Raw genomic sequence first — 23,256 nt, 5'->3', positions numbered from 1 at the left:
AGAATTAAACCTAATCTAAACTAAATCTACTTACCTCAATGAAGAATCTCTTCAAGATTGATGAAATAAAATCAAGCCCTAACTTGAAAGTTCATGCCTCAAACCAAGAACAATATGAAAGAAGAATTTATTATGAGATTCAAAAATATGCACGAGGGATTAAGCCCTAACTTTGAAAGTTCAAGCCTCAAACCAAAACAATCAAGCTCTGACTTTGAAAGTTCATGCCTCAAACCAAGAAAATCAAGAATTAAACCTAAGCTAAACTAAATTTACTTACCTCAATGAAGAATCTCTTCAAGGTTGATGGAATAACAAAGATGCATCAAAGGGAAGTGAAAAACTAAAAAGAATTGCAGAAATTTTGCGAGGAGATGAAAGAAAACGAGCAGTTCGGCTGGAAAATTTCTTTTAAATCTGTCTTATAGCGTTGCAACTCTATTTGCAAGGAGTGCTATTTTTCCGTCAAAACTCATAGCGTTGCAATGCTATTGAGAGCATTGTAACGCTGTTTGCGTGAGGCGCACGCGTTTTTCATTTTTTCGTCAAAATCCATAGCGTTGCAATACTACTTTTCAGCGTTGCAATGCTACCATGTATATTCTAATATTCTTGACGTTTTAAAAACATAAAGAAACCATTAATTGAACTTGACATTTTTAAAACGTCAAGTACAATATTTTCCGGAAACCTTCGCTTTTTTAAAACAATTCTTGACATTTTTCTTTAAAATCACCTATTTCTTGACATTTTTTCATAAAAACATCAAGTATTTAAAATTGCACATGTCAAGAAAGGTGGTTTTTCCTGTAGTGATTTTAAACATGTTTCCCTCGAAAAGTGTTTCAGAAACACCTTACAAGTTATGGAGAGGACGTAAAGGTAGTCTATGTCACTTTAGGATTTGGGGATACCCAACACATGTGTTAGTGCAAAACCCAAAGAAATTGGAACGACGTTCAAAAGTATGCCTATTTGTAAAATACCCCAAAGAGACAAAAGATGGTCTATTTTATGATCCTCAAGATGACAAAGTATTTGTATCGACAAATGTAACATCTTTAGAGGAAGACCATATTAAAAATCATCAACCTTGAAATAAGCTAGTATTAAGTGAAATGTTCATAGAAGTTACAGACAAATTAACAAAGGTCGTTGATCGAGTTGGTTCTTCAACAAAAGTTGTTGATGAAATTGGTACTTCACATCCTTCTTGAGAGTTGAGAGTGCATCGACGTAATGGGAGGATTGTACAACAGCTTGACCATTACATGGGTTTGACAGAATCTCAGGTCATCATACCTAAGGATGGCTTAGAGGATCCATTAACCTTTAAACAGGAAATGGAAGATATGGATAGAGATCAATGGATAAAAGCCATAGACCTCGAAATGGAGTCTATGTACTTTAATTTAGTATGGGAACTTGCAGATCAACCAAAAGGAGTAAAACCTATTGGTTGCAAATAGACCTACAAGAGAAAACGAGACCAAGCTGGTAAGGTTCGGACCTACAAAGCTAGACTCGTGGTAAAAGAGTTTACCCAAGGAGATGGGATGAATTATGAAGAAACTTTCTCTCTAGTCGCTATGATCAAGTCTATTAGAATACTTTTATTCATTGCTGCTTTTTATGATTATGAAATATGATAAATGGATGTCAAAACAGCTTTCAAAATGGCTATCGTGAAGAGAGTATCTATATGTCTCAACCAAAGAGGTTTATAAAACAGGGTCAAGAGCAAAAGATTTGCAAGCTTAAAAGAAACATTTATGGGTTGAAACAAGCATCTTAATCCTGGAATATGAGATTTGACACTACGATCAAATATTATGGCTTTGAGCAGAACGTTGACAAACCTTGTGTCTACAAGAAGATTGTCAATAGGACTGTAGCTTTTCTGGTTTTATATTTTGATGATATTATACTAATTGGAAATGAAGTAGAATTTCTAGCTGACATTAAGAGATGGCTGGCATCACAATTCTAAATAAAGGATTTGGGAAATGCATAGTATGTTCTTGGGATCCAAATAGTTTGGAATCGTAAGAACAGAATGCTAGCATTATCTCAGACATCTTATATAGACAAGATATTGTCTAGGTATAAAATGAAAAATTCCAAGAGAGATATATTACCTTTCAGGCATGAAATTCATTTGTCTAAGGAATAATGTCCTAAGATACCTCAAGAGGTTGAGGTTACGAAATGAATCCCATATGTATCAGCAGTTGGAAGTTTGATGTATGTCATGTTGTGTACACGTTCCGACATATGCTATGCAGCTGGAATAGTTAGTACATATCAGTCCAATTCTCAATATGATCATTGGACTGCTATTAAGAACATCTTCAAGTATCTTCGAAGAATGAGGGACTATATGCTCGTGTATGGTGCTAAGGATCTGAACCTTACAGGATATACTAATTCTGATTTTCAGATCGATGTAGGTTTTAGGAAATCAACTTCGAGATCAATATTCACTCTGAATGGAGAAGCTATATTATGGAGAAGTATAAAGCAAAGTTATATTGCTGACTTCACCATGGAAGCAGAGTATGTAGCTGCATGTGAAACAGCCAAGGAAGCAGTATGGCTTAGAAAGTTCTTGATCATTTGGAAGTGGTTCCAAATATGCATCTACCAATCACCCTCTATTGTGATAATAGTGGAGTAGTTGCAAATTCTAGATAACCAAGAAGCCATAAGCGCGGAAAGCACATCGAGCATAAATGCCATCTCATCAAGGAGATAATATACCAAGGAGACGTGATCGTCACGCAGATAGCCTCAAAAGACAATTTAGCTGATCCTTTTGCAAAGGCCCTCTCGGCTAAAGTATTTGAGGGTCACCTAGTATGACTAGGACTATGAGATTAATAAATCTAGGACAAGTTGGAGAATTAATGGGTATTTGATGCCCTAGTTTATTGTATTTATTCTCTCATACTCAACATTATATATATTTGTATACATATAAAACCACTGGAGTTTTAGACTAAGTGGAAGTTTGTTGGGTTGTATGTCTTAAAACTCACAGTTTGTAAAATTAAACATATTCTATTTCCAATAAAGTAGATCAAGTTCAAGTAGATAGCCAAAATGGTCTATAGTATATGAATAAGGTTAGGTACCTTATTTTGAGGACACTATTGGATGTGGTCCACTTTGTATTTAGTATAAACGATGTGATCCTGAATCATTCATATGGAGACATGCAAGTAGAGGCGTCATATGCAAAGAGTTTGTATAAGACCAGACCAAAAAATAAGTCACTCTTACTTTTTAATATTGTTTATTGTATAAGACTGACTATTTCAAAGTGATGATCTAAGTAACTTGACCTTATTTGGGATTATCTTTAGATTTTCATGGGTGAGGGTTGGCTCAACAAAGTTGGCTCAATAAGCCTCCCATTTCAGAGGTAAGATCGGGTAGATAGTTAGAGACATAGAGTGCAAGACGAAATTCACTCCTATTCGCTTTTAGGGATAATGGAGAGGTTGTTCCCTTAAGTGCTGACTCTAGGTCTTGAACAAGTGGCCCCACCTTCTCATTGGCCTGAGAGGGACTCAATTTGGTGATTGGATCACAAACCAATTGTTCATTAGAGGATCAGTGGGACTTAAAGAGCAAGATGTAATCTCGGGAGTAAAACAGCTTTTGACCCAATCATTGTTACGAACAACCTGTGAAGGGTAAGTGGACAAAAATATATCTACAGTGAGGGGAGTGCAACTACTGGGCTTTAGTGGAGTGACCCGTTAGTTAACGAATGTTGATTAATTCAATTTAAAGAGTTTAGCCAATTAGTCTCAGATCATTGGAGCTCATGATCTGTAGGTCCATTAGGTCCCCTACCAGCTCAAAACGGACTAAACCTTAGAATAACGTGATAAGAGAATTTGAAACGTTCAATTTTGAATTAAGTGAATCAGTAATTATATACGATATGATTATACATTTAATTATCGAATTAAACGAAATTGGAGAATTGAAAAATATTTAAATATGATTTAAATATTAATTGCATGAATAGAGATTCATGTTTGAGGAATTGGTGTTTAATTAATTTAATATTTGATATTAAATTAATTTAATTAATTAAAATTGTTTAATTAATTATTAAGAATTGATTTAAAATTATTATTGAATTAATTTTAAAATTAATGGATTTTTATTTAATATTAATTATTGAATTAATATTTTTTTCATTATAAAATTGAAATTTGGTTTCAATTGGAAATTAATGTTGTTTAAAAATCAATTTAAATAAAAATGAAAATAATACAATCCTAAAGTGGGTTTATCCCACACTTAAACTGTTTTGTTTTGGTGTCATCTCCTAGGGTGTTTGATTTGCATGTAAATGTTGATCAAAAGATGGATTTGGCTAAGAAATCAGGATGATGCAACTAAAAAAATTGAAAAAGAGAAAGGAGTTCTCTTTAGTTTAGCACCCAAAACACGAAATTCCTCCAAAATTCTCTTCTATCTTCTTCTCTTTTTGGATTCCACCACCTAATTTAAGGTTGTAGAGAATAGTAGGGAAGATCAAGTGGTGGTCTACAAGTATTTGAAGTGAAGATTCGAGTTGGTTTTTGAAGATTTGAAGAGTTCTTCAAAGGTAAATCTTCTGAAACCCTATTTCTCTTAAAGAACATGCTTGCTTGTTTGCTTAAATTGATGAAATTAGAGTATTTAAGATCCTAATTACTTCCGCATATTGAATGTCAACACCATCAAGGTGTTCATGAGTTGGGTTTAGGGATATTTTAGGCCCAACCCTCTACTTCATTTTATGTATTTTTCTAATCAAAACTAACTCTTATTAAATTATGAAACCAAACCAAACCAACTCATTAAAAATGGATTGGGTTGGTTCAGTTTCATCGATTCTCTTTAAAAAAGCTTGAGAGGATCTTAGTTCTCCACTCATGATCTCATATGGAAAATGTTAAATACCATAATAATATTCAAAGGTATGAATCAACTATATAATATTCATTGAAATAAAAGAAACATACATGGAATCAAATTAAAATATGATTCATCAATAAAAATGCTAACACATAGGATTCCACAATAAAAATATACAAAATCTATGATAACAAAACAAGTCTCCAAAATTTAAATGAAAGACTATAATGTCTACAAAATTCACAATAAAGACAACAATGTTTCAAATGTCTACAAAATTCATAAGTAAGACTATAATGTCTACAAAAGTCTTCAAAATCCATAAATACAACTGTAGTATCCACAAATCCACTAAAAAGAGCAATCCATTGAATTTTTTAACAGCAACCAATAGATTTGAACAATCCATTCATGATCCTGATAAAACTTGCTCCTTGAACTCTAAACAAGATTTAAAAACTAAATTATATAAGAATGTTATCATAATTTCAATCTATTAATATAGAGTAAATATATAAAAGATAATACTATATACCTGATAAAACTTAATCACAAGTTTCCAATTCTTCGGTTTGTGGAGTAAGATCTAATAATATCAGCTTCGCACGTAGCCAATTTTGTGTACATATTAAAGCCTCCATATCTTAGGACGTAAAGAACTTCTAAAAGAGTCGAGTATTCCAGCTCCTATACTAAATGTTGATTTAAAATGACACTGGTACGACTAAGACATCTCGAGCAACTTGTGATAAAACTTTGTATTTTGGAGCATTTAATTTCCACCAATTCAAAATATCAAAATTTTCGACCAGATTCTCCTTAGGTTTTTATAAATATCTCTCCACATCATTTCTTATTTCATTCAAAATTTTCTCTTTTCTTCTTCGTTTGTATTCTAACTATAAATCAATTTCCATGGTGCCACAATCTTCACTTATTTCAACTATATGACATGGTTGTTTAAAAGCATGACCACTTGAATCACTTGTCTTATAAAACTCATACAATTTCATTAAACTAACTTTCATCTCATCAATCATTATTCTAGCAACTTCATCCCTATAGATACTTATGAAACAAAAGGACACATAATCCAACTTACATCGTGGATTAAGCACAATAACTAGAAACAACACTTTGTTCATTTTGTCAAGGGATCCCCAATACTTATCAAATTCCATTCTCATATTGGAAGCCATAGTATATATCACACTATTTACGTTTTGGCTCCAACCTATTAAACGTCATTGAATCCCACAAAGTTCATGAAAAAATGTATTAGAAGTGACAAAAGTTGAACCACTAGCCTTCAATGTAAGATCATAGAACATCTTACAAAATTTGACAAATGTTCTAACATGGTTCTAATCGGCTAAGGTCGGTAGCCCTTTTTTTCTTTCCATTCTCATCTTCAGTAAAGTGATGTATAAAATCTTCATCCTTTTCTTCTAAGCATTGAAAAGCCTTTTCAAATTTTAAAGCAGATCAAGCATCAAATATGTTGAATTTCATCTTGTAGACATATCTAGACAAACAAGGCTTTAGATTCAATCTTTTCATATCCAACACATTCTAAAAAAATTTCAATCATTTAGGAGAATATCTAACATATCTTACAACATTTCGCACACTAGCTATCAAATCATGCAATTCTTTCAATCTATCATTGACAATCAAGTTCATAATATGAAAATAACATCTCATATGCAATAATTCACTATCTAAAATAAGAGACTTCAAAATCTTTAGTTTTCTCTTCATATTATGAGATTGTCGAATCATTTGAAGATGCATTATCAACAGTAATTGAAAAGACTTTATCAATACCCCAATCCAACAAATAACATTCAATTACTTTACCAATTGTCTCTCCATTATGATTAGGCACTTGATAAAAATTCAATATTCTTTTCTGTAAATTCCATTCAAAATCAATAAAATGTGTTGTAAGAACCATGTAATTAATGTTCTGTAAGGAAGTCCAAGTATCTATTGTTAGGCTCACTCTTTGACCACTTTTGATTAAATTTGATTTCCACAATTTTTTTCATCCACATACACTTGATAAATATCCCTAGGAATTGTGATTCTTGAAGGAATATCAAACTTAAGACATGTAGCATTACAAAGTTCTTTAAACCCCTCTGTCTCTACAAAGCTAAATGGTATCTCAAACAATACTAGCATCTTAGCACATGCATTTCTAACTCTTTGTTGACTAAAGACAGTAGATAAAAAATTCATATTGATAGCTCTTTTAACATCAGTTTCATTCGGTTGAAACTTTAATATGATTTGCCCTTTAGGTTGCTCTCTAATTGGATAATTTTTGCATTGTTTTCTTAAATGCTTCCATAAGGTACTAGTTCCATATGAAGAAGTGTCACAAGCGTAATCTTTATCACAATAGTTACATTTTTATCTTATACCTTTGGTATTAGACTTTTTCATCTTTGTAAAGTGATTCCACACTGAAGACGATGGCCTAGTTGCTTTTCTCTTGCTATGACTATCATTGCCAATGGTTTAGAACATGCATCTAGAATATTTATGAGTGGTAATTCATTGTCGATCCACTCATTGTTTTCCATATATCATATTAACAAATAAAGAAAAAAAAGTGAGCATAGGTGAACCATGAACCATTAAGAAATAAATATATTAAAAAAAAAAAAGAAAAAGAAAAAGAGAGTTTGGTGGCTAACCAGTGAGGCAGTGACGGTGTGAAGGTAAAAAAATGACGTGAAGCAACGACGTAACGTGAAGGTGAGGTGACGGTGGAGAATGAACCGACATGATTGACTGACTACAACGTGAAGTTGACAAGGGAGAATGAACCGATGGTGAAGAAATGGCTGTGAAGAAACATGATGACGATGGTGAAGAAGTAGACATCAGACGATGGAAGTAATGAAGATGGAAGATCGAGAATAGAGACGAAGATGGAAGATTAAGAATGTGAAGCGACGGAACTCGAAAGATTGGAAGAAGCATGATGAACGAACGACTGTGAAGAGAAGAAGATGGAGACGGGTGTTCCAACACGAATCCCTAAAGGCAACGTGTCGAGCGTCTGCATTATCACTTAAGTCACTTAAGAAACCCTAAAAAAATGGGTTGGGCTACTTAAATTTGGGTCCGTTCGGTTCAATCGATTTCCTGCGCTCTGAACCCGCAAACCCGAACCGACCTGCTCGAATTCATTTTAAAAAAAATCTCAAACCAAACCATTTTTCTTTTAGAATCAATCCAAACCATGTGGGTTAGGTCGGTTTGTTCGATTTTTTCAGGTCTTCGATTTTTTTTTAACACCCCTAATAGATGCATAAGACGAGAGCGCAAAACAATTGGACCGCTCAACCGAATTAGGCTCCTTCAACCTCCGAGTCCAACTCGCCTCTTTCCTTTAGATGGATATCAAAGAAGAGAAGACAAAGCAATTGGGATGCTATATCCGCCTTAACCTCATAGACCGAGATCGAGGCCAACCAGCCTTGTCATTTGGAGCTTATGCTCGATAGGCCCCTACTGGCACCCCCGTGGCTTGATCCAATCCTCGAGAATCCTATTCCTAAAAGGATAAAGGAAGTTGAATCTTTTTCCTAAATAGATGAAGAAACCCTAGATTTAGCCCCATTATATAAAGAGCATAACAATTCTATATCATATGAGTTCATTTTCTTCTCTAAATTGCTCGCTCTTGTATTGAAAACTAACTTAAGCATCATAGTATTTGTGGCAAGCACCACATCATTGTGTTATTCTAATTGTTTTGTATGTGACCTCTTCCTAAAATATAAATTCACCGTCAATAACACGTGAAGGTCATGTGAACACATCCTTATCTATTTTGTCGATCAACACTCTACATATTTCTACAACATTATATCGTTCATTTTAAACTTTGGTTCACCACCTCACACGATATTTTAAGACAATGAGATTTACATTTCCAAATTCCAAGGATCTCGTCCTAAAAAGTAAATATTATGAAGGACCACTAAGAAAACCCAACCCTCATTTGATCACCCATGTGTCTACTCTACTTTCAAGTACTTATAATTTAGGGAACTTTTTATCCACTTAAAACATTGCTACTTTGTTGAGATTTTGGACTGTGGTTGGGCCTACCCTTTTTCCTTTTCCAATGTGTTATTCCGAGTGTCGAGATGATCAAGACTCATCCAGTTAAGTTAAATCATGATCACGAGATAGCTGTTAGAATCTTTATAATGACATCATATTATCTATTTTTACTTTAAAATCACAGGATTTTTCAATGAAGATTATGTTATTATATTCAATGGATTTTCACTCTTTTTTGACTGAATGTTTGAGTATATGTTATTACTATTAGTAGCCTTGATACTAGTGCCAAATACTTTATTACTTCTCTTCCATAGTTTAAATCTAGCAAATATATATATATAAGAGAGAATGTATCACATGTAATATGAACAAATGTAAGGTGGACAAAAAAATAATTAAAAAAAAAAACGACAAAATGGGTAACATGCTTATGGCCTAATTAATGAGTTTGATTTTCCTACTTTAGGTTAGTTTAAATATTATAACCTATGGTCTTAAATCATGTAGTAAGTTCCTCATTAAAATTTTAGGGAAAAATAAAATTTTGGTTAAGTTATAAATTTTGTCATTAAAATTTGAAGTTTGTATCTAATTGATTCAAACTTTCAGAATTAAGATTTACATGACACAAAATTGGAACCTTAAGATTCGTTGGATATAAATTTCAAAGATATACGTAGATAGATAGATAGATAAATTGATTTTTGAAAATTAAGGATGGGTTATTGATCATAAAATTGAAGATAAGGGATCTATTGGATACTTTTGAAAGTTTATAGACATAAAAACCTAAACTTGTAATTAATAAACTAAACATGGAATCTAAGAAGCGCAGATACGGATACAAATATAGACACGGGATACAGATACGATAGGATATGAATAAATTAATTTATAAAAAACTAAGATACTGATACGTTGAAGATACATTTTTTCTTTAAAAAAATCCAGGATGTAGATAAATTTAACATATAAGTTAATAACAATTGTATAAAATACAATACAAAAAGCAACATCTGAGATGTTGAATGCAATAGAAAAGAGACTCAGGTTGATCAAACAAGAAGAAGGTTAGAGGGAGAAGTATGGAGATAAATAAGAACTTCTTCGTCGAATTATTGAAGATATGCAAGTGGGTTATATTTTGCAGACTTTGTAGGTACTCAAAGTGAAGATAAATATTAGATGATTCTTTTAGTTTTGGGCTGGAGTAGTGAGTTTTTTTAAATAGAGTGCTTAGTTTTTTTAATTGGGAATAGTAGATGAGTTGCTTATCTTTTTTTCTTTAAAAAAAGGCAAGCATAAAAATAACTACGTCAAATTGCGTGTCAAATACGTATTTGAAAAACATTTAAGAGTATCGATATTTGATACGGATTCTTTACCTCACATAATGTGCTTTATAGTTTGTAATTGCACTAAAGCACTCACGTCTACCCTAAACTTTCAATATCATTGGAACTAAAATTTTGAACTTTAATTGTAACGACCCGACTCCCTAGGACTTAAGTTAGGCCGTTACTAAATACATGCATGCATGGAACTCAAAACGACACTCGGTTATGGTGAAATAAATGCTAATTAAATAAGGTAAGTTCAAAAGACTTTTATTAAATTCAAATACTAAATCAATAGTAGGGTACCCATAAATCATAAAGGATAATAAATAAGTCTGAAAAACGATTCTTAAATGTAAGTTTTAAACATCAAAACTAAAAATTAAGATAAACATGAAAAGAACTCTAAATCTCATTATGCGGAAGTGTAAAAACTAGTCCTAGTGGCTCGATCACGAATTTCGCTTGTCCATCGTCGGTGCATCTCTACCCTTACCTGAAACAACAACATGAGAAAGAATGAGTATAAAATACTCAGTAAGTAACCCCACTGTGGTCAGGCTGGGCATCTATGTTCTCTAGATACCCACCTCTAGTGAAACATATAAACTGCTCTAGTCCTCATAGGACTCATACATGCATGAAAAACTTATTTCTATCCTATTGTAGTTAAGTATGTCCACTACCTCTAGTAAGTCCCGTAGGACCCGCAACCTCTGGTGAATCCCGAAGGAAATACAATCTCTTACATACGCATGGTTATGCATACACCTCTTTCGTATACACATAACCCACTTAATGTGTACCTCTTTCATACATATGGTTACGTATACACCTCTTTTGTATACACATAACCCACTGAATATGTACCTCTTTCGTACATCTAGTTATGTATACACCTCTTTCGTATACACATAACCCACTGAATATGTACCTCTTTCGTACATCTAGTTATGTATACACCTCTTTCGTATACACATAACCCACTGAGTATGTACCTCTTTCGTACACCCTAGATCCTCTCTATAAAGGTAGGGATGCGTACCTCTTTCGTACACATGGTTAGGCATACACCTCTTTTGTATACACATAACTCATTGAGTATGTACCTCTTTCGTACACTCCAGTACCCTTTAGGTATGTATCACTTTCATACACACCAGCCCTAGTACATCTCTTTCATGTACTAGTGCCTTCGGACGTGCATCACTTTCATGCAGTCACATAGTCTGGAAAGGAAAATAGATTGCATCTAACTTCATATTACATATAACATTCACCTAATCATGAATTCTCTAAAATCTCCTAATCAAGGTCAGGCTAGTTAACCTCAACATACGTAATTAATCTAGCATTAATGGATCAACTCTAGTACATCACTTTCACGCACTAACTCATGTAACAAACAAACATTTGAAATTTCATAAGACATCATATAACTTACGTACTTTCATAATAATTCACATCAATAAGCACATCAACAAAATGCGCCAACTTTCACCTAACTTAAGACATTTCCGTAGTGGTGTCGCTTAACTCATAATTTAGGGTCATGCCCAATCGTTCTTTTATTTCATAAAATTCTAAATCATGTTCATACATTAACGTGCTTCAGTCATATTATCACATGCTCATATATCTTTTCTAAACAGTCTATTAAATCTCAGAACAGTCAAAATTATCCTTGTAACTAGTCTTACAATCCTCAACGTCAACAGATTAAATACAACCATATGAAATCACATACCATCTCATGCTAGCATTCAAGTGTCTATGTGCATAAATAAATAATTCAGATCTCGTACTAGAACATACTTTGATCATATTATACTATCAGTCTATCATGCTATCATCCTGCCATAACATTCATTTATCATGCTAGCATACATCTAATGCCTGGCCCGTGGGCAGTTCCAATAGTAAGATTACTTACCTCTAATCGCAAACTCTAGAAACTAGAAGCTCAACCTCTTCCTTGCCCAATGGAACCTTGAATAAAAAAAACATGCAAAACAACTTTAATCCTTGTTGGTTGTTGTTCGAAATTTGGAGCCATTAAGAAGTGGGTAACTCAAATCTAATGTCGAAATAGAATAGGGAACTGTCGAACAATTGTCAAAAAGGGGAAAAACGTTGTTGTTAGGGTGTTTTGATCATGCGAGATGCTGCTTAAAATTGCTAGAAGTCGCAAGCGTTGTGGCCGTTGAAGTTGTATGCTACGGCGTAAGAGGACATTGGTTGGAGATCGTGGGCATTGTCATTGTTCATTGGAAGGAGAAAACGAACAGATGGAAGGTGTGGTTTTATTTTTTAAAAAAAAAACAATAATAATAATAATAATATTAAAACAAAAAAAGAAATAAGTATAATTACATTTAATTCCTTTCCGTTTTACTATTAAATTTCATTACATTTAATTCATTTTCGTTTTACTATTAAATTCATTTCCGTTTCAAAAGAAAATTAATTCCTGCCATTAATTTTTAATTTGAATAATTTCACACCAATAATTAAATTTCCGCACTTACACTTGAAGTCCAAAATTCCAAAAATGTTCTCCACCTAATAACAATTACTGAAATTTCAAATAATAAAATTACTTAAATTACATTATTATTAAATAATGTACGGATATACATTAATATTCTAAATGGTTGAATTAAAAAATGGAAAAAGAAACCTCCAATAAAAAAAATAAAAAATAAAAAAAGGAAAAATGAAATGTAAAATTGGTAATATAATAAATAGAGAAATAAAAATTCCAAAAAAAAGAGAAAAATAGGTGCAGTAATGAAAGATTGACACGTAGGAGCAGTGCATGATAGTTGATGTGGGTTCCCGTATGTGAAAAAAGAAAAAAAAAAATGCGGCATCCAATTTCACTCTCCGCCATAGGCATTAGGAACAGCAATCACCACCAAGCCCACTGAACTGACATCGTTCAATCCGCTCCGTTTCAGCTTCTCTTCATACTCTCCCAAAAGCCAAAAGCTTTGCCGTTCCCTCTGATCTTTCGTTTCCTCTGGTCCTTTTCTTTCATACATCTTTCCACTGCCTTCTCTCTCTCTCCTCTCTCTCCTCACCGATTTTCATAATAATGGAAAGCTTTGCTCTCCAATCTGTCTCCACTACCACTTCCTTTTCCCCTCATTCTCCCACTTCGCGAACTTCTCTCCTCCATCGCTCTAAACCCATTTCCCATTCCCTCTCCTTTCCTGTTTCCCCTCATCTTTCTCGCTCAATTTCGCTATTTCAATCGACCCCACCAATCTCCCAATCTCCCCTTTTCAGTTCTCGATCTTCCCTTTTCAATCCGCTCTTCCATCCCAAATTGCGTCGAGCTTTTCCAATGCGAACCAGTGCCTCTCAGTCGCCGGATAATCAGCCATTGCCGCCGACCCCACCTCCCCGACAAGGTGCTAAACCAATCCCCTTTCTGATTTCCATTGCTATTGGCCTCATTGTTCGATTTGCCGTTCCGAAACCAGCGGAGGTTTCAGCTCAAGCGTGGCAGTTGCTCTCGATTTTTTTATCGACTATTGCTGGACTGGTTTTGAGTCCTTTGCCGGTTGGTGCTTGGGCGTTCCTTGGCTTGACTGTTACTGTTGTTACTAAAACTTTGACGTTCGCTGCTGCTTTTAATGCTTTCACCAGTGAGGTGATTTGGTTGATTGTTATTTCCTTCTTTTTTGCTCGTGGGTTTGTGAAAACTGGGTTGGGGGATCGAATTGCGACGTATTTTGTTAAATGGTTGGGGAAGAGTACACTTGGTTTGTCTTATGGTTTGACGATTAGCGAGGCTTTGATTGCTCCTGCTATGCCGAGCACTACGGCGAGGGCCGGGGGTGTGTTTTTGCCTATTATTAAGTCTTTGTCGCTTGCTGCTGATAGTAAACCGAACCACCCATCGTCTAAAAAGATCGGTGCTTACCTTGTTCAATCTCAGTTCCAGGTTTGTTGCTATGTTTTCTCATGCTCTGCCATTAGGTTATCTTTTCCATTATCTTTCTTGTTCTGTGTATTTATTTTCCCCCCCTCCTGCCAATGACCTTACCATGTCAAATCTTTACCTGCTGATTGTTTAACTTTTGAAAATTGCAAGTCACTGTGTTTTGTTATCATTATGTTTATGGATTTTGTATAATTGAATGTGGGGATAATGTAGCCCCTTAATTTTTAGAGGATGTAAACTTGGGAGTAAACAGGGAGATGGCTCACTTTATACACCTCACCATGGTCTAACCTTTTTCCTGCTCTCTTTGGTTATTAGTACCAATTGGGTGAACCTTTTTAGGAGTTTTGGTTTTGTACTTTTCATTTTATTCATTAAAAGTTCTCATCAAAAGAGGAAAATAACGTGGCATAAAACTTCTCTCTATGAAGTTTATTTATGCAACTTGCCAGGAAGTGATGCCAAGTGGAGCCTCTCTAACTAAACTTTTCATCTGATCACAATCTACATTTTAATTGTTGATTATGCTTCATTGTAATTATAGATGAAATTGTGTAAAGTTTATACTTTTAGCTTTATGTTTTGAAGGAAGTAGTAAATGGCTATTTTTTTGGCCTCCCTATCAGGAATGAGAAGAAAGTTTCATGGCTTCAATTTATCTAATCATATCAATATATTTAGCTTCTGTTCATTTTATAATTTCATTCTGTAATTTTGTAGACTATGAATATTAAAGAAAGGAGCATTATAGGATGTAATTTAATATTGTCAAATATGGTTGTGTTAAAACTTCAAAGAGAACACTCGTTCTTGTTCGTTTCATGCCTAGATCCAGAAGCCTTCAGTAGCTTGACTTCTGATTATTTCAGTTACGTATTCTTTTGATTAAAAATGACTTGCGGCTGCTATCTGGTTGCATCTATGACCATCTTCTTGTTGAACATTTGCTATTATTATCAGTTTGCATAATTGAATTCTGTTTGTAAACATTAGTTAATATGACAAACTAGGAAACATATAGATAAAAGCTTCCACACTTGAGATCTCCAGCAGTTTTGCAGTCTGTGTGCTGATAACTAGGTTTATTTTATTTTCTATAGAGAAAGTTTTAGGTTTTTAATAATGGCGTCTGGTGATACACTCAGTAACTAGTTATTTGGTGGTGACAGTGTGCTGGTAACTCTAGTGCCCTTTTCCTAACTGCTGCTGCTCAAAACTTGTTGTGCCTTAAATTGGCTGAGGAACTTGGTGTAAAAATATCCAGCCCCTGGATTACTTGGGCCAAGTTTGCTTCTGTTCCAGCAATCATCGGTATCTTAGTAACTCCGGCAATCTTATACAAGCTGTTTCCTCCAGAAACCAAAGACACACCGGAGGCCCCTGCCATGGCTACAAGAAAATTGGAGGCTATGGGTCCTGTCACCAAAAACGAATGGATCATGGTCGGTACCATGCTTATTGCAGTCTCGTTATGGATTGCTGGGTATGTAGTATTACTTGCAATGAATTGATATTTTTGATTAATCATATATATCTTTGCTCAAGTGATTTGATGATGTGTTTAGAGAAGAATGTGTAAATAATAAAATGCTTTCTCGTTGATCTACATTTGTCAAATGGTATTTTCGTTGCTTCATCAGTCCCCTGCCCCCTTGTCTACTTCTTGAAACCATTTTCTCATGAGATTCCTGATCTGACAAGGTTGGTTAAAGCATTAGCATAATATTAGAAGCAGAAAGTTATATCTGAAAATTTGACTGTGGTTGACAGTTGAAGCAACTGCTAATGGAGGTTTATAGGTGTTTCTTACTTGTCATGTGTTACTTTTGTAAAGCATAATGTCAAATGGATTACGCCCACTGGTTTGGAACTAAGCTTTTTCTGTTTGCTTTTTCAGAGAGGCCCTTAAAATACCTAGTGTTGTAGCTGCAATGATTGGTTTATCAATACTTCTTACATTGGGAGTCCTAAACTGGGATGATTGCTTATCCGAGAAGTCGGCTTGGGATACATTAGCTTGGTTTGCCGTCCTGGTGGGCATGGCTGGCCAATTGACAAGTCTTGGTCTCGTGGGCTGGATGTCAAATTGTGTGGCCAGTTTGCTGAAGTCTCTTTCTCTCAGCTGGCCTGCAGCATTTGCTATTCTTCAGGCATCTTACTTCTTCGTTCACTACCTCTTCGCTAGCCAAACCGGTCATGTTGGCGCTTTGTACTCGGCATTCCTTGCAATGCACTTGGCTGCCAAGGTACCGGGTGTGTTGGCAGCTCTGGCCTTGGCTTACAACACAAATCTCTTCGGTGCTCTGACTCATTACAGCAGTGGTCAAGCTGCTGTATACTTTGGAGGTATGCCCTTCTATTTTCCAACTTAGGAACATCAAACATTTTCATTGAATTCAGACAATGATCCCTTTGATCCTGACATCAACTAACTTGATTGTCTGTTCATTGCAACAGCGGGTTACGTTGAGCTACCAGACGTATTCAAAATCGGTTTCGTGATGGCCCTCATAAACGGTGTTATCTGGATTGTGGTTGGAAGTATTTGGTGGAAGATTCTGGGTCTATATTGAACATGAAATCTTGGATCCATGAAGTCTTTTATTTATTGTACATGCCCTGTCTTTGGGCACCACTGAGAGTCCAATAGCCAATTTGTTTATGTCTCCTCTCTCTCTCTCTACTGATGGTGGCATTGGTTAGGATTTAGATTAAATTTTGCCTTGTCTAACCATTTCAAATAGTGCAAAGGGCATTTGATGGTGAATGAGATCCATAATTTGGTGGAAAGTTGAAGCCAACCTGAGTTTCTGAATCTTTTCTGTATTGTGTTATTGAAAGTTTAAATTTTCAAAAACAAACTATTTAGAAAATTAAAATGGTCTAAAATATGGAAGTATTCCAAAATAACTTTTAAATCACTTTCTTCTTCTACTAGTCGTTTTGCTCATTCCCTTTTATTTGATTTTTGGAAGCTTCATAATCTTCCTTCCTCACTTTCAGTATTGAATCTTTTCCTTATTTTGTAATTTCACACTAATAACATTCAATTAAGCAAAAAAATTATGTTTGATCATTCATCATAATTCCCATAAAAGTAAACGGAAGTCATAAAACAGAGTAGAGAAAGTTACTAAGAGTGACACCATGCGAAAGTTTCTGAAAAAATTGAAGTAAATCTTAAGAAGTCGAAGAAAGTGGAATCGGCAAAACCACTAGTTGGAAAAGAGTGATTTAGGAGGTGTATTGGCTTACTAACTTAGTTGAGTTTAGTTGGTTAAAGTAAACAACTCAATGTTTGATTCACCAATTTTACAAGTCGATGTGAAATAACTCAATTCCACTAACTTCAACAGTGTTCACTACTGAAGTTTGCACATTTATTAAAAAAAACTATCTTCCTCTCTTTATTTCTCCCTCCTGCCAATGTTTCCAATGACTCCACTCGCCACCTGTAGTAGATGACCAACTTCAATGACAATCATTGTTGACGATATGCTTCGACCCCACCATCTCAGACGTCAACTCTAGCAACAATCACCATCGATGACTACAGCTCACTCTGATGACCACCTTTGATGCCGAACCCTGACAAGCACTTCCGACGACCACCTCCTCTAGTGAAAATGACCTCCAACAATCATCTCTAATGACCACCTCTGACTTCTAGTGACTCCCACATCTGGCGCCCAATTTCAACGATCATCTCCAGTGACCAACTCTGACAACAAACTCCATCGATTGTCTCCAACAGCAAACTCTAACAACCAACTCAACCAATCATATACTAAAAAGAAATAAATAAATAATAATAATAATAAGATGACAAAAAATTGCACGATGAAAGTGTTTTTGTAAGAAATCAAACTTAATTGGTTCTGCTGTAAATTAGAAATTATTGAGATTAATTGTATGAGGTCTTTGTGTGCATATTTCACTTCTACATTCCACTAACGTAAAAGTATATTGTAATTTTGTTGTTTGTATGGAAAAAAAAAAAAAAGTATTTTGTCTACCTCAGATACACTAGTTACATGTAAGAAATTGTAAAATATATGTGAAGGTTTTAAATTGACATCTTAATTGAGTGTTAAATCTTTGAAAAAAATTTGTGTAAACAAAAAGTTAAGCAAACAACAATAACCACAAAAAAAAACATAATTTTTAAATTACAAAAAATTGTACCAAATACTCCTGATTTAATAACTCAACTCTGCACTCTAAACACAAAATTTCTAATTCATTTAGTTTTTTTTTTTTTTTAGAATATTTTTAATTCTTTAAACAAATTTAATTGTCTTTTAATAGTTAATTTTTAAAAAATTAATGATTTAAATTATTTGTCAATTGATCAAATGTTTTTGTTAGTTGGCATTCTCGTAGTTTAAAGCTAAGTCAAATATTATTAAACCTTTTTTGCAAATTTGGAAAACTAAAGTATTTTAATGGAAAACTAAAGTATTTCTTTTGAAACTTAAAAGACCCCATAGAAATCAATTTTAAAACTTGATAAACAAAAGTACTTTTTGTTTTTTAATTTAAAGAATGGTATTTTAGGTTTTAACTTTTGGAAAAATTTAAATATGTATAATCATTAACAAATAACATTTTCTATATAGATATAGAGTAGAAAATAAAAATAAAACAGGAAAATTTTCACAAATAAAAAAAATGTCAAACTATTTATATAAATAGCAAAAAAAAAAAAAAATACTGATAGACACGGATAGACTTTTATCAGCGTCTATCACATAGTATTAGTGATAGACTTCTATAAGTTTCTATCACTGATAGACATTGATAGACTTCTATAAGTTTCTATCACTGATAGACATTTATAGACTTTTATCGGACTTTATCAGCCTTTATCAAAGAAATTAAATTTTGCTATTTTGTGTAAATAGTATTTCTTATTTTTCTATTTTTAAAAATCCCCCAATAAAATAAATTTAAAGAAAAATACTTTCCAAAATTTACCTATACAATTTTATTCAAAATAGCTTCTAATATTACCCCCACAATGTTTATTTTCAAATTTGACCGTAAGAGTTTTACTCAACTAGACAATTTCTTGAGTCTGCATTTGATTTTTTTAAGGTCGCGAATTTATGATCTCGTTGCTCAATAGCTTTCATCAAGAAATTTATTTTCCTCTCCATCTTTGTCATGACTTCCTCGCCTATTACATCAGTCATCATGACATTAAGGTATGACAACTTCTTTGATTCATCAAAAGCAATAGTTGCGTTATTGAATAAAAGATTTTTCCTTATAACGATCTTGTCTCTACAAAATTTTGTCATCTTTTTCTAAATTTTCTGTGTGATGAAAGGAACTTGTTTTTGTTCCTGCTGTTGGGGTTGATGCCCTAAAGTCTCGTGACCTGTAGTTTGTAAACAGTTTGTACGAATGCTTGTGATGTATAATATATGATATTATACTTCACTTCTTGATTTTGCTCAATTGATTGTTTTATTTGCTTTACCACAAACTAATAAACCTAAAATTCCTGGTTATCTTTATGTAACTTAAGTATGAACGTGGTGACATACAAGTGCATCATGTCTTAAAGAATAACCAAAATGGTTTGTAGTATATAGATACAGGAGGGAAACTTTATCCTGCTAACGCTATGGATGCAGCCCGCTTTGTGGAATGGTCACAAGTGTTGTGACTTGTTATAGATGGTCTAATCCTGATCATTCGTGTAGGGGACATGCAAGCGGGAGTATCCTATACGAAGAGTTTGTATGAGACCTGACCATGAAGTGTTAATGTCTCGTTATATAACACCGTTCATGACAGAGACTTCACTTCACTAGGATGACCATAGGTAACATGACCTCAATCTTGAGTGAGTTGTGAACTCCTGCCATTGAGGGCGATCCTTTGATTTGCATGGGTGCGAGTGGCCAGTTCGCCAATTCAAACCTACCACTTTGGGGATTCGTCTGATTTAGAAGTTGGGAACTCAGCTACACAAGATGGAATTCACTCATTCCCCAAAGCATGGGCAAGTAGATAGATAGCTCCCTCAAGAGCTGATTCTAAGGCTTGAACAATGTGGCACCACACACCTTCTCTTGGCCCGAGAGGTATTCATACATAGTTGGACTATGTTGTATTGTTCATTAGAAGGATCAGTGGTACTTAAGGAGTGAGATGTAACTACATGAGCAAAATGATAAATAGGCCCAACTGTACTTACGAGCATCTATGAAGGGTCATCGTACTCATGATTGGTTATATCTGATGGACACAGAAATATATTTGTGGTAAGAAGAGTTCAGCTGTTGGTCTTTAGTGGAATGTCCGACAGTTAATGGATGGTGGATCTCGTAGTTAAAGAGTTTAGTCAGCTATTCACGTACCGTTAGAGGTTCGAGCCATAGGTCCATAAGGTCTCCTTGGTAGCTTGGATAAAGTTGAGAATCAGTTTTTGGGTCAGTTTGAAATGTTCAAATTGCTAAGAGGGAGTTCGATTATATTTGATATAATTGAACTGGTTAATTATATATGATATAATTGACTAAATGTATGAGATACATTATTTTGGAGGAAATTAGATATAAATATGATTTATATCAAGTAGAGGAGAAAATACTATAGTAGATATATGATATCAATTTATAGGTTAAGAATATAATATGATTATATTTATTATGTAATTAAATAGACAGTTATGAGATAATTGGCTGAGAATTTCTCCGGAATCGTGTGAAAGTGGAAAGGTTGATTCCAGTTCTTGTAACTGAATAATAAAATGGTTTTCATTTTTGAAAAAGAGGCAGAAAATCGCTCACGGTGTGAATCCTTATGATCACTTACGTTTACTAAATGATCGCTTAGTACGCTGAGCAGACCTAAACGATTTCTTATCATTTACTAAACGATCACTTAGCTAAACCTACACGATCGTGTACCTTTTCCTAAATGACAAGCACCCGACTATATGATAGCCTTCTACTATCTCCCATTTGCTTGTTCGTACTACACGATCGTCTTTACTCCTCCCTCTACCAATTCCATCAAAGTCCACCCTTTGGATTCTCACTCCGAGAATACCGAGGGCTTTGAGTGGTGGTGGTGCCCCGGTTGCTGTTGGTTCGTGCACTACCGATCGTGTAGACAATTGTGGTGTTGTTAGGTGACTGTTTGTTGGGTGATAAGAAGTGTAGAGGAGTTCGCTTCCATCGGACTGAGTTCGAGTGAAGATTGTCTTCAATTGGTACGTTTACTCAGTCTTTTGTATTTTATTTGTTAAAGCATGCCTATAGTTAGTGTTACAATGCATATATATTTGTTAGAATGTATGTGTGGTAATTCTATCACAATGAATCGGAAAGATCCACTTCCACTCATGGATACTCTTGTTTAAGAGGTCCTTCACCTGCATGATTTCCTTTGAGTGATTGTGGGTGATGGGACCCATATAAGAGTCACTTACAGTAGTGGCTTCGCGTGTAGCCTTCTTTGATGTCATTTGCATGAATTGAATGATAAGAGAGATACTAGAAGAAGAGATATCCCACTGGACATGCCAATTTGTTCGCATGAGGTTTTCAAAGAAACGGGCTTCTTGGAGTTGAATTTGAGTTCATGTTGATTTATGCAGATGTGGTTCAAACTCTAGTATTTGTTCCACTGACTCTCTTTGTTGAATGGGTATGTTTGATTTGAAGAAGCAGACCATGTGAATGTTTATGAAGTTGAAATCTTGGAATAATGTGTATATCTTCAAAAGACTTGTGTTTTCAAAGAGTGGTCAGCTTCATGAGTTTAGGGAATCTTCTGATTGTTGGGTGAATTCTCTCTCTCTCTCTCTTTTTTTTTTTTTTTGAAAATTATTGGGAGAATCTATCTAGGCTCTCTAAAGTTCAAAATTTCTAAAACTTTCAAATGAAGAAGAACTCCTCTATTTAAAGAGAGTTCCCATAGGGTCATGTGGGTTTGGGCTTGGTTGGTCCATGAATCTGGCTCTTGTGCCAAACTAATGAATTTTTGCATTCAGTGGGCATTTGAGCCAAATTAAATTTATTTTTTGGGACCTAGACCTAAATATTAATACTAAATTAGACCAAATTAGTTAACATGACCCAATGGTCGTGATGAAAATACCTGATATCATCGGAATCTACCAACTTTGTCTTCAATTTTAACTTGGGACACATGTCGGCTTTTAATCAGTCCCAAATTTGATAATTTGTAATTTCATTATTAAATTAAAAATGACATGGTGATTTTTATTGTTGAACGAGAAAGTTATTATCAATCACAAACTGCCACGTCATTTCTCAGATTAATGACAAAATAAATTGTCACATTTAAGATAAATTGAAAGCCGGCATGTGTTCGAAATTGAAATTAAAGGCGTCAGTTGGCAAATCTCGATGCCGCCACATGTTTTCATTGTGGCCATTAGATTAGAAAAAATAATTTGATCCATTTTCATATTAATATTTGGGCTAAAATCCAATTGAGCCCAAAAAATAGGTTTTATTTGGCCTAAAGGCCACTCAAGCCCAAAATCCAATCAGTTGGACCTAAGGACCAAGTCCATGGACCAACCAAGCACAAACCCACTAGAGAATTCTATAAGTAGATGAGTTCTCCTTCATTTAAAGGGTTTGAAAATTTATACTCCAGAGAGCCTAGAGAGAATTCTTTCAATAAAAAGACTCCCTAACTTCTGAAGCTGACCACACTTGAAAAATATTCTTCCAAAACTTCAATTTCAAGAACATCACTACTCCACTACCTCAAACATAAAAAAGTAGAGGATCAACAAGCTAAAAGTTGATCTGAGTAGATCAACAAGTCAGAGGTCGATCCCATCCGATCAAAAAGCCAAAGGTTGATCCAAGCAAATTAAAAAGTCAAAGGTCGATCCAAGCAGATCAACAAGCCAAAGATCGATCCAAACAGATCAGCAAACCAAAGGCAGATCCAAACTGATCA

General features: G+C 34.4%; 1 protein-coding gene across 1 annotated transcript; it reads left to right on the top strand.

The window, feature by feature from the left end:
• The first annotated feature begins 13,247 nt into the window (after positions 1-13,247).
• Positions 13,248-17,099, top strand: LOC120069594 (dicarboxylate transporter 2.1, chloroplastic). The gene is made up of 4 exons (XM_039021384.1): positions 13,248-14,298; positions 15,468-15,781; positions 16,196-16,644; positions 16,756-17,099. The coding sequence occupies exons 1-4, from the start codon at positions 13,444-13,446 to the stop codon at positions 16,869-16,871; spliced, it is 1,734 nt and encodes a 577-aa protein (XP_038877312.1). The 5' UTR covers positions 13,248-13,443; the 3' UTR covers positions 16,872-17,099.
• The last annotated feature ends 6,157 nt before the right edge of the window (positions 17,100-23,256 follow it).

This window comes from Benincasa hispida, unplaced genomic scaffold (assembly GCF_009727055.1).
Source record: "Benincasa hispida cultivar B227 unplaced genomic scaffold, ASM972705v1 Contig50_2, whole genome shotgun sequence".
NCBI lineage: Eukaryota > Viridiplantae > Streptophyta > Magnoliopsida > Cucurbitales > Cucurbitaceae > Benincasa > Benincasa hispida.
Note: the sequence above shows the minus strand (reverse complement) of the source record. Positions and strands in the feature narration are given on the sequence as shown.

Coding starts and splice junctions, on each gene's coding strand:
- LOC120069594 (XM_039021384.1), top strand. CDS start 13,444: ATGGAAAGCTTTGCTCTCCAATCTGTCTCCACTACCACTTCCTTTTCC. Junction 14,299..15,467: donor TTGTTCAATCTCAGTTCCAG/GTTTGTTGCTAT, acceptor TGGTGGTGACAG/TGTGCTGGTAACTCTAGTGC. Junction 15,782..16,195: donor GTCTCGTTATGGATTGCTGG/GTATGTAGTATT, acceptor TTGCTTTTTCAG/AGAGGCCCTTAAAATACCTA.